We start from the raw sequence: 11,713 nt of genomic DNA, 5'->3' as shown, positions 1-11,713 counted from the left end.
GTTTCGTTTCCCATCTTGGCGTTGACTGGTTATTCCCACTCCGCGGAATAGTTAGAAAACCGTTCCGCTTCGTTACTGCGGTTCATGCGCTGTTGGAAACGGAACGCTATGAATGCGCGTAGCGACTGCGCTGCGGTCTATGCGCATAATGCGTGAATCGGAACACACCCTTTGACCATCAAGTCATTTCTGCCGCTCGCTGGGTGCAGACATCTTTCCGTGTACCTGGGTCGTTGTACATACATATGTGCAATGTATTTTCCTCTCGAAAACGAATGGTAACAAATCCATAAAAATCGTATGCCAAGCTAACGATGCTATTTTTGGTTCTCTAGTGTCCGTCAAAAGATTAATTTAATACTGCCTAGGGTTTTTAGTTCTAAATGACCCCAGTGGTAGAAGTGCAACTTGTCAATAATATCGTTTGATATCGTTCACACACTGAACGTACTGAATCTGTTAACAGGAATTAACCGCCATCCGCCATTGACCGCCAAATACAGCCAAATATCAAGTACGCTCGCGTATGTGATGCATCAAATTACCTACTTGTAACTTGTAATACATCTATCACCGTTGCAACACCGTTCTTCTGCGCTTTCCTTTGAAACCGCTAACAAAAGTATGTCTCCGAATCATGTACGGCGAGGTATGTTCAAATAAAGTTCAAATTCTATCGCATATACCTATCATACATATCGTACATTAAAAAACTATGTATCGACAGACCTCTTGTTTCCACATACCTACCATAAAGAATCATCTCGTTCGCTTGTTTTCATTTCGTCAAACTGAAAGATTTCCTCAAGTAGATTAAGGAATCCCCGTGCGTCTCTCTTATGATTTCGTATTTTACGCGTCCACTTTTTCGCTGTTATTATCCAACAATTATTACTCGCACGTCTCAATATTTAATTTCTAGAATACAAAACACGTTCATCTATCAACACTAGAGCTGAAAAGAAGAGACCATGCTCCACTATGGAAAATGATGAGCATTTAAATCAAAAGAGAAGGAAGAAAAGTATTTCATTGATAAATACAACAGGGCATACAGAGGAAGCTAGTTTTAATAAAGACGATAGTCTGTATAATGTCAAACGAGTTAAGAAGTTAGACGAAGCACGCCCTATAGAGCATAAATCTTATACCCTTCGTAACAGGAATATCGATTCTTCGTTTGAATACATAAGTTTGAATAAAACTGTGGAAAAAATACAATTGCCAGAGAAGACAATCAATTCCGATACTGCCAAGTTAATGGATACTCCCGTTGCAGGAGGGCACAACCATACACAACACAGATCAACCAAATCGTCTGAAAAATTATCAAAGAATTTGTTGTCCTCAAAAACACGTTCTGTCAGCCCCCCGAAATTGTTGAGAACACCAGTAAAGTGGAATCCGCTAATAGACTCTTCGACAGAATCACAAAGGAAGGATCTGTCGTTTAAGAAGAACAGGTTGCAGATAAAGTCGCGTCCGTCTGATTTTACCATAGGTACACGGTCTAGCTTGTCGAAACACAATACACCAACGCGTTTGAAGGTGGCTTCAACTTCAGAAACCAAGAAGAAAAGTAAGAACGCATCTCTGAGTATGAAGCAGGGCTTAAGAAAATTTTCAAAGTCACCAAAGATCGTTTTAAAGTTTGCAAAAACAAAATTAGTATTGAAAAAGTTAAGTCCAGTGAAATTAATGAAAACTCCAGGTAGCAAATGTTTTACCAACACCAGCAGTGAAACTGCGGTGGAGTTGGAGGAAAGAGAAAAATTTACACCTAGAAAACGTTCTGTTGTTGCACGAAACGTTGTGAGCTCGACTGCAAGCACTGCGACAGATGTAGCTTCATCGATGTTAAAAGAACCGGTAGTCGTACTGCAAAGACTTTCGCATATTATACCATTCGTTTCATCCCCGTCACGAATATCGACATCCTTGGTAGATACACGCATCAATAGCCAATTAAACGCTAGCAACAAAAATGCCTCTGAGAAAACGTTCAACTCCACGCCTGGTCGTTTGCCGAGATTATCAAAGTCTAACGAAACAAGGCATCTTAGGGCTAAACAAAACGACAGAAGTACTCCTATAACACCCGTCAAATTGCAAGTGATTGGTAAAACGGCAGTTAGTTCTTTAAAAAAATCCGTACCAACTATAACGATTACGAGTCCTTTAATGTCTTCTACGCCAAGGCACCAAAGGCAGCAGAGTGAGAGCAATAAGAAACGTGAAACGATTGAAACGCGTCGGACAGACGACACTGCTCTCGACGCGAGTAAACTGAAACTAGTGTACTCGCCAAGTACTCACCAAGAAACGACTCTGAACGCAGAAAACGAAGAGGAGGAAGTGAAAGATAAAGATGGAACTTACGAACTTGCCGAGCCTAAAACTCCAAGTTTACGAAAGAAAATGCAAAAGCAACAAAGTTCTATCATCGAACCTGATTCGAACAAGAATAAGCTGGTAAAGGAAAGCTTGAAAGTACGTTTCACGAGCCTCTCACCGGATACAATTACAAATTGCCCCTATGGTTCTCAATTACGTATATCTGATAATAAGAAAGAGGTAGTGAATGATTCTAGCAACATTATGATCAGAGCGACCCCTAAAAAGGGTATGTTAAAATCACCAGCCGATGGCTTTCGCACACGACCAAACTTCGTAAGCACGGGAGCAACAAGTCCTACCGTCGTACTGCGACGTTCTACTGACACCTCTTCTCAAAAACGTAGTAAAACTAAATCTGTCACGACTCCAAGTATTTCTTCGCCTCTTCTTCCGTTCGTCCCTTCTGTTAAGCAGCCAGGTACTCCCTATTATGACCCAGACCTACTGGTGCACATAATGTCGGAAAGATTAATGCGAGCATAATTTAAACTTTCAGATCCAAAGTCTTCAGCCACGAAGAAAATTCCAAATTTCATGAAAATTCATAGGCGAATGTTTGCCAAATCAGAATCTATCGTAGATGCAAAAAAGCGATTAGAGGAAAGGCATACGACGTTGAGTAAGCATTATTACAACATTATTACTAACGTTAATTAGTCGAAGTTGTTTATTTTACCGTATGTACATACATTTGTTCCACCAAGTTTTATTGTCAATCACTTGAATCTCTTGGACTTATACTACCTATTTTTCAGCCGCGTTGAAGGCGAACAAATCAATTGCAACCAAGATTAGCTCAAAAGAGAGAAATCGGTTACCTAACCAGCCAACTAGCAATGGTCCTTATACTCGATATGGATTCAAAATAAGAAAAAACGATGCTATCAATTGCATTATGAGAACCAGCAACTTACGTTCGATAAGGTAAAGTAACAAATACGTTGGAAAATTTCGAAATTCAGAATAATAATGTGTTAACATTTCTCTCTCCCTTAATCACTTGTAGAGATAAACAACAACAAGAGACTAGAGCGATTATAAAGGGCGTAAGAACGAATCGACGTTTCGAACTTCAAATGCAAGCCAGGAATAAAAAATATTAATACTTGCAGAATTTCCTTATAAAACGTGTATCGCATGGTATCATATCATTATGTACTTATTCTACGTTTATCTCGTTTATCTTATGTTCTCCAGAGAAGTATATATATATACACACACACACATCATATGCATAATCTCTCCTGTATAGTGTATACATTGTTTCTGTGCACGCCTTTCTCTTTGCCATTCCGTTTAAAGGCTGTCGCCCATTACGCCGAAGCGAAGCGCGGCGACCACAGCGAAATGTTCGTCGCTGCTCTTCTGTCATATGAGTGATGCGTGGTCGCCGCGCTTCGCTCCGGCGTAATGGGCGACGACCTTAATTGTTTCCACGAACCCATATCCTATTCTAAAATCTAAATTAATACTTGCCTTCGTTCATCTGTATATATAAAAGAAGTCCTGACCGACTCATCAACGCCTAGCTCGAACTGTTTAACCTAGGAACGTGAAATTTCGAAGGTACATTGTTTTCATGACGTAGGCACCCACTAAGAAAGGATTTTTGGAAACTCCATCCCTAAGGAGGTGAAAAGGGGTAAACTGTGTTTTCACGGACTTCTGAATATCTCTTAGGCCTGATTAGATATAACTTGGTTTTTACATACAAACGTTTCCCACACAAATCCCCAAAAATCAACTTCAGGATTTTACACTAATCCACCCCTAAGGGGGTGAAAAGGCACAATACGATTTTTATATTTGAAACACACCGCTGTACGCATCGTTGCACTCAACTGTACATACAGGACCAGCGCGAGGATGGTTGAGGGTCTCAAATTTTCGCACCTATTTTCTATTAATATGTTTTGCTTTTATGGAGTACAAAAAAAAAAGAGAATTACATTTTGTTTGTGTGGGAGTTGGATTCTTTTATTCACCTTTATTATTAATCTTGCGATATAGTTTTCCAGCGCCCCCTTCGGCTGGCGCCCTACCGCGGCGCAAAGCATATGTAACTTGCATAATGGTTCCGCTGGCCCTGCCGCTGTAGTTCTGTCCAGTTCTGTTTCAATCTGTTTCTGGGATGCTCAAATAGGACACGAACGCGTAGTTCGAAAATATGATTTATTTCTTTTCAAATTTACCACAATTATCGTACCGGTTTGTTAAATGTGTATCGTAAATAAGGCTTCGACATTCGCAATACACAGACGCCAGTGACGACTTCGATCGACCACTGTCGACTACTACATAGTATTATCTTAACGTTACATACCGAGAGGTGAATATCAGCAACGTGTAGCGCGACCCATCGACCTAAGAATTAATTAATTTAATTAATAATTATTTTAATTAATTTAATTCTTAGGTCCATGACGTGACCGATCTAATAGCGGAGAATAAAAACGATGTATCGATTAGAATTGGTCCAACCGCTTGGAATGCATGAAACAAAATTTATACACACGCACAAGCTTTAATAAATATTCACGTCTACTTAATTATTTAGACGTGAAGGCTCTAAAGTAATTTGCGGAAGTGGATTGCAGTGGCCAAGAAAACAAATGAATAAAAATGTCGCACACATCGATTGGGAGTGGAAGCATGTTGATGGCTGATCCTTCTAATGGCATGTCTTAAATTTTACGATTGTACTTTGGGAATACATGTGTCCCTCGTTGAAACGTAAAAAGAGAAGTGCGTATGATTTATAATATGCTCTGATCAATCGCATTGATCGCCCGTTCGTCCGCTTGTACAGTGTTGCTTTAATCTCAACGCGCCTCTGGTCTTTCTCGACCCATAACACGATTATGTATTACTATTCAATGGTGGATTTACCGACTCGTTGACAAGCACGCTTTCTTTACAATCTCAGTACCCCTACTCTCAGCCTCGGCCCCCGTGAGGAATTTCGGCGCCTCTTTTTGTCTGACAGGACAAAACGTGTACTCGTATGTAACTTGCACGCATTCTCGTAAGTGTAGTGGAAAGTCTGTTTATTATTTTTTTTTTAATCTGAAACCAGTGTACGATACGGAAAATATAAAACCCTAGAGCTTTGCTGGCATTAATTTTAGTTATATAAAGGAAGCGCATTGTCCAAGCTGATTGTGAGCGTTGCTCCTCGAACCGACATTGTCAACTATCGGTATGCTACTTTTCGAAGAGCCGAGAATCAGCAGAAAGGGGCAACGTCTACTTTTCTGTACGTCTAATCAAAGCGCTAACGAACAATTGTAAACATAAATATACCGTGTCTATGTCGCTCCGTCGAATAATACTAGACACTCTTAATCTTTCTGAATGGAAATGAACGATTTTTAGCATTTATTGATTCGTCTCCATGAAAAAATTAATTTTATTAACAAAGATCCACATTAATTTTGATTCTCAGCGATTCGATATCGAACAGAACGTTAAAAGTTAAACGATGCTCCGGAAATGGACACCTTTATTAAGTTATCCTGATTCTTATCGATAAAACGGTCACGTGTTTTATGGCTCTTTTTTTTCTGTCATACATCTCTATGACAATGTAACTTAAGCAGACTTTAAAATAGTAGTAGATAAAAATCTGCCTTAACGTTTTTATATGTATGTACAAGGTGGATACATTTAACAATGGCGAGAAATGTATTTTTAAAACGATAACCTATCCCTGGTCGAGTAGGTGCATCGGTTTGAAAATCTGATGCTCGTGGCATCGCTTCTCGTCCTCGAAATTACACGTCAGAGTCGGTACGAATGCTAGCTGATCGTTGATCACGACCTGACCATCAAATCGAATATCCCACGAATTATGTATTCTTGAACGGAGAACGATCCATAGGAAGCTAGCGATATTTACATTCTCCATCATCTTGGTTTTCTGGTCCGAACGTTTCTGGATCGAGGTGCGGTAGAACCGCTCCCGATATTGAACATGCCAGGCGCCGCTGCATTAAACGGAGGCGAGCTCGTTGTTCCAAAGTTGATGGATGGGGTGGTCGTTGGGGTGGTGAAATTGAATCCTGTAGCTGTTTACAAATTAATGGTCTAATGTTAATAACCCTGCTAATGGTCATTATACAAGACACGTATATAACAGAAAGGTAATGTATGTAAAAGAAGAACTGGAAATCGTAACCTGGTTTTGAAGTTGTTGCGCCGAACTGAAAGGGTGTGGAAGTAGAGCCAGCTGCGTTGTTGTTGGTATTGTTATTATTATTGTTGCTGCTATTATTGTTATTGTTGCTGCTGCTGCTGTTATTTGTACTGGCATTGCTGCCAAAGGAGAACGCGGTGGTATTTTGCTGCGGTGGCTTCTGGTTTGCTCCGAAAGTGAATATGTTGCTGGTATTGTTGGTTGCGGTGGTCGCATTGGAGGTGCCGAAGGTAGGAGCAGGGGTGACAGGCGTTCCAAAGGCAGACGTTTGAGGTGCAAAGGGCGAGGGCTTGTTGTCGCCGAATGCGACCAGACTCTTCGGGGCACCGAAAGCAAGACTTGTCGCGTTTTGTCCGCCGAAGGTGGTACTCGATACGGGAGGATTGAAAGGGCCGTTGCCAATGGAAGTGCCAAATACAGGAGTGGAAAGATTTTCGGTGCCGAACATGGAACTGCTGCTACCATAAGCTGGGTTACTTTTCGATCCAAACGCAGAAGGCGCCGTACTCGTTGGTCCAAATGTGGGAACGGTCACGTTGCTGGAAGCATTTGTAGAGCCGAAAGTGGTTGTAGCGTTGCTCGAAACGTTTGTGCCGCCGAACACAGCTGTTGTCGTTGTCGTTGTCGCTTGCGATCCAAACAACGATCCAGGGTTGTTCCCAAATACTTCTGTGGCGCTTTTGAAATTCGCAGCTGGTGCTTTGGCTTGTCCAAAAATATTGCCCGCAGGTCGAAAGCTGGACGCCGAAGTTGTGGAGGTGATCGGGGTGGTCGAGTTTGCGTTGGAGAATAAATTGCCGCTCGTCCCGATTACCCCCGGAGCGGATGTGATCGGTATAGAGCCAAATATTGGCGTAGAAGTCGTGGCTGATATACCCAAAGACGAGCCACCGGTGGTATTCGAGAAAACTGTCGCTGAATTCGTGGACTTTGATCCTGTGAAAGTTGTAGCAGCATTGGAGCCGAAACCCGGCGCGGCTACGCTCTTCGGAGGAACAGTGGCGAAGGAGGCAGCGGTGGTGCTCACGGTCGAAGGAGCACCAACAGCTGGCTGACTGTTTGCCGTTCCGAAAATTGATGGGCCGGATGACGCATTGCCGAATATCGAACTAGCAGCTGGCCGAAACTGCGCAGTGCTGTTATCCGGCGATGTTACGAATGTCGAGCTTGGGTGATTCTTCTCAGTACCGAACACGGTTGTATTTGAGGTTCCTGTTAATGGGTTTGTCGTGCTGGTTGTAGTGCCGAAGGAGAATCCAGGTCTACCATTGGAGGATGCGGGATGAGTAGACGTGCCAAAGCTGAAGGAGGTTGTGGACGATCCAAACGGTGATACAGTGGCTTTCGCATTCGACGCGAACGCACTGCTACTCGCGGTATTCGGCGTACCACTATTTTGCGAGAATGTAGCATTCTTATTTGCTATTGCGCTGCTAGTCGTCGACGCCTGTTGGGAATTCGTTAAACTTTCAAACGCATTGGTACTCTGTGAAGCAGTTCCTGCCGAACCAAATACAAAAGGTTCGGGTTTAGAAGCTTGCGAGTTCATAGTTTTGTTTCCAAATGAGAACAGGGGGGCCGCCGATGTATTGGCAGGTGTAATTGTCGAGAAACTGGAGGAGCCGGCACTTGCGATGCTCTTGAAAGGTATCGCGCTAGTGATTGGACTCGTGCTCGTACTCGCAATCGCACTCGCACTGGCACTCAAGTTGCTATTAACGGACGCAACTCCACTATACTGCCCTGTGTTTTCTACGACAGACGTTATGGTCGGCGTTACGGCATTCACGTTCGCCGGAGAGACCGTTACGGTCCCGGCTCCAAAAGTCCCAAGGCTTGGACTCGAGGAAACATTCCCAGCCGGCAGCAATGCAATTGGCGAGTTGTTTCGATTAACTTCGCTCTTGGTATCGGTCAAACCAGAAGTGATTAGAAGGGGCGTGGTTTTTGCCATCGAACCGGTAACGCTCCCAAAAAGATCGGTGCTCGTGGAAGTAGTAAGCTGAGGAGTAGTAGACGTGGTAGCTTTCTCGTTGGATGATACGGCACGGAACGTGAACGTCCCACTCGACGAAGCGTTTGTCACCGTAGGTGAAGCTGCCTTGGCAAAGTCGACATTTGGTACGTTTAACTTCGAACTTGTGATAATCGGGCTCGGAGCTGATGGAACGGGGGCAATTCCAGATGTAGTTGTAAATCTAATTGCAGGTTTGATGGGCGTGGAATCTGGTTTAGGGATAGAAAGGGTTTCGGCTCTTGTTCCAGAAACGTTTGAATCCGACGGAATCTCTTTGCCCGGTAAGTTGAAGGCTACGTGTTTCGGAGATTTAGTGTCGGATTTGTTGGTGCCAGGGGGGCTAGGTGCCACGGCCGATGTGGAAATAGGGGTGGTATTAGCGTTCGTCGTAATCGTCGAAGAATTAAGGGTGACGCATGTGACCGGAGACGAAAGAGATTTAACCGCGTTCAGTTCTTCTGCTTGAATCACAACGTCTGGATTAATTCTGCTAGTTGCTGCAAATACGCACGAATAGTATAGTTATTAGTAGCGTAAGTACTATGTATTGGAGGTCTGGTTGGGATGACGTCGTACTTACCTCTCCCAGATATGGCGTCGAACATACTCTGGAGCCTCGCCTTCATGCTGGTTTGCCTCATATCTGCTATGTCTTCTTTTTTAATCTCATCTACGTCGTCCGTAGTGAATTTCGCTCTAATGTTACCCTGCTCTTCGACCAGCATTCGCAGTTTCTGGTTTCTTTCCGGTTCAGCTCTCATAAATAACTTATTCGTTAATTTCGCTGATTCGTCGGCACTGGACGCGACAGACTCCGTGGATTGATCGTTCCCATTATACGCGTCCGTGAAATTGCCGTGGACCTCATTGTCCTTGTCCCGCGAGCTACTCTCTAGGCTTTTGTTGCTCGTCTTCAAAATTCCCTTTAACGGCGACTGTTGTTGGGCTATATCGGGAGAGTTGCGCACAACCGAGTTGCTCTTTTCCATTACATCGGGACTCCAATATTTGGCAGTTACGTTCCGCGTTTCCGGTGGTGTTTGTATCCTGGTACTTTGCACGCACTCCAATGACTTGAAATGCTTCTCAAAATCTGGCGTTCCGCTTCGTGAAAAATCTCCTGAGGAAAGTACGGGAAAAACCATTGAAGAGTAATTAACGTGAAAAGTGACGCGGCGGCGACGACCACTAAATTCATGCTCGTACTTACTAGCTTTTCGCTTAACGCCGGATATTACATGTTTACTAGAACTAAGCGAATTTAAGATGTCGTAACAGGATGGAGTCTTGGTCCGTTTCATGGGCCTGGCAGTCTTATTCTGCGGAGAGGTGTCTTCCTCGGACTTCGAAGATTCCCTGCTCCTCTTCTGTTTCATTTCATCCTGAGCCTCGAGTTCGGTATTAACGATACTATCTGTCCGTTGCTTTTTCGCCAAGTCAGAAGCGACGTCTTCCCTCGACGCGTGTCTCTTCAAAGACAGCTCTCTAGAATCCAGGGCGACCAGAGGCGAATCGCAGGTACCTTTCGCGTTATATAAGTCTGACAGAAACTTCTGCTTTTCTGGCGGAGCCACTCTAACGGTGACCGGTGTTCTTGTCTTCGCAGACTTCGCATTTATCAACGGTACTGGACTAGCTTGGAGATTAACTTTTGGAAATTGACCTACGCGATACTGAGATTGATGAATCAACTTGTTGCTGGCTTCTGTCGCGTATTTCGTTAATCGCGCCGTAAGTCCCGGAGAAGTGACATCACTGTAGACTCTGGAATTAAAATGAAAACGTGCAAAGTCAAGGAAAGATGATTGTTACAAAGGAAAGTGGTCGCAATACGGGAAATATCCTTACTTCTGATCGATGTTATATCTGTTCGATGTCAGTAACGGTCCGCTAACTGTTTGCGCAGCTTTTGCTTCGTTCATTTTCGGATGCACTTTGGGACTTATGCTAGTGCCCCACGGCGATCCTTCTAATGTAAAATATGTAGTATTCTCACCTCGCGTCAATGTATGATTCCTTACATAACTGGCAGATATCCCTTTCGGGGAAGTTCGATCGGAGGGTAATAATTTGCCTGGTTGGTTCTCAAGCTCGTCCTTGTTCCATTGAAACATTGGTGTAGAGGTATGCTTGTTGAAAGGGCTGCGATCGTATAACGAATGATCAGAACCGTGGTAGAATTTATTCTCAGACTTGACGTCGTTGGCATCGAGCCTTTGCGAGGTGTCTGGAATTGGACTGAGGTGCGCGATCGAAGAAAATCTCGGAGAATTCTTTCTGGGTGAATAAGGGTTGGTGCTAATCTGGTAACGTGCCCCGCGATGTTTATCCATCCTGGTTTGGGTTAATGATATTTCCCGGAACCGACGACACGCTGTCTCCCAAACTATACGAGTGTATCGATAAACGGTGCCAGCAACACTCTCCAAGCTCAGGCGGACTTTAAGAGTGGCGTGTTTGCAATAATGAAGTAGCTGGAACGCGTGCGGCGACAATAGGCTGTCGTTGATGATTAACGAGTAGCACGCGTAAATAGTGAGGAACAATGAGATCGTAAGAATGAGAATCGTTCCCCAAACGTTGTAAAGGAACACACACCCACTCAACACACTTACTAACGCGACAACAGCCCGGTGTCCTAAATCCCACATATTATTTCAAACAAATAACCTCTCCATGTTTGAAAAGAGCACACTCACGGAATCACCGGAACCTTGCTGCGTTAAGATCAACGACATTATCGACGTAGCAACTACTACGTGCGCGTATGTAGTACCAAGAATTGTCTTTAGACTTACGAGCACTTTTTCAAAATTCCCCTCAAAATGTTTCCGTGAAAATCCTACATTTTGTCGCTAATTAACCGATATGCAATGAATTCCCGCGAAATTTTTTGCAAACTTCAACACGATTTACCGTTCCACTGCTGTGAAACAGCATTCACGGCATTGAATGGAACCAAAATGGAACAGAATGGATATGGGATGGCAGGGAATGGCAGTCGCTCAAGTCGCTCTACTACCACGCACAAATTAAAACGTCTAGAACGCCATCCATCGTTTCGTTACTTCAACTATCCTTTCATTACATACTTTTTCAAATTC

The 11,713-nt window shown here is 43.5% G+C and overlaps 2 protein-coding genes across 4 annotated transcripts; one reads left to right on the top strand and one right to left on the bottom strand.

Moving 5' to 3' along the window:
* The first annotated feature begins 437 nt into the window (after window positions 1-437).
* Window positions 438-3,545, top strand: LOC143366390 (uncharacterized). 2 transcript variants are annotated; one of them, XM_076807453.1, is made up of 6 exons: window positions 438-649; window positions 923-2,539; window positions 2,579-2,815; window positions 2,894-3,016; window positions 3,153-3,321; window positions 3,404-3,545. In XM_076807453.1, the coding sequence occupies exons 1-6, from the start codon at window positions 625-627 to the stop codon at window positions 3,498-3,500; spliced, it is 2,268 nt and encodes a 755-aa protein (XP_076663568.1). In that variant the 5' UTR covers window positions 438-624; the 3' UTR covers window positions 3,501-3,545. The 2 variants fall into 2 exon arrangements, with proteins under 2 accessions (XP_076663568.1, XP_076663567.1); XM_076807452.1 differs by having other exon boundaries at window positions 439-649; window positions 923-2,815.
* Window positions 3,546-6,021: 2,476 nt separating this feature from the next.
* Window positions 6,022-11,629, bottom strand: LOC143366389 (uncharacterized). Of its 2 annotated transcripts, none has more exons than XM_076807449.1 (5): window positions 10,458-11,629; window positions 9,820-10,373; window positions 9,186-9,729; window positions 6,575-9,099; window positions 6,022-6,464 (listed from the first exon to the last, which is right to left on the bottom strand). In XM_076807449.1, the coding sequence occupies exons 1-5, from the start codon at window positions 11,258-11,260 to the stop codon at window positions 6,304-6,306; spliced, it is 4,587 nt and encodes a 1,528-aa protein (XP_076663564.1). In that variant the 5' UTR covers window positions 11,261-11,629; the 3' UTR covers window positions 6,022-6,303. The 2 variants fall into 2 exon arrangements, with proteins under 2 accessions (XP_076663564.1, XP_076663563.1); XM_076807448.1 differs by having other exon boundaries at window positions 6,575-9,106; window positions 9,190-9,729; window positions 10,458-11,628.
* Between the last annotated feature and the right edge of the window lie 84 nt (window positions 11,630-11,713).

The sequence above is a fragment of the Andrena cerasifolii genome, chromosome 2 (genome assembly GCF_050908995.1).
Source record: "Andrena cerasifolii isolate SP2316 chromosome 2, iyAndCera1_principal, whole genome shotgun sequence".
NCBI classification, from domain to species: Eukaryota; Metazoa; Arthropoda; class Insecta; order Hymenoptera; family Andrenidae; genus Andrena; species Andrena cerasifolii.
The sequence above is the reverse complement of the archived record's forward strand: the minus strand, read 5'-3'. Positions and strand labels throughout refer to the sequence as shown.

Excerpts from the sequence above, each read along its gene's own strand:
- LOC143366390 (XM_076807452.1), top strand. The coding sequence starts at position 625 with ATGTCTCCGAATCATGTACGGCGAG. Across the intron at positions 2,816-2,893 it reads CCCTTCTGTTAAGCAGCCAG|ATCCAAAGTCTTCAGCCACG; the intron begins GTACTCCCTATT and ends TTAAACTTTCAG. Across the intron at positions 3,322-3,403 it reads AGCAACTTACGTTCGATAAG|AGATAAACAACAACAAGAGA; the intron begins GTAAAGTAACAA and ends AATCACTTGTAG.
- LOC143366389 (XM_076807448.1), bottom strand. The coding sequence starts at position 11,260 with ATGTGGGATTTAGGACACCGGGCTGTTGTCGCGTTAGTAAGTGTGTTG. Across the intron at positions 10,374-10,457 it reads AGATATAACATCGATCAGAA|AGTCTACAGTGATGTCACTT; the intron begins GTAAGGATATTT and ends TTTTAATTCCAG. Across the intron at positions 6,465-6,574 it reads CGCAACAACTTCAAAACCAG|CTACAGGATTCAATTTCACC; the intron begins GTTACGATTTCC and ends ATTTGTAAACAG.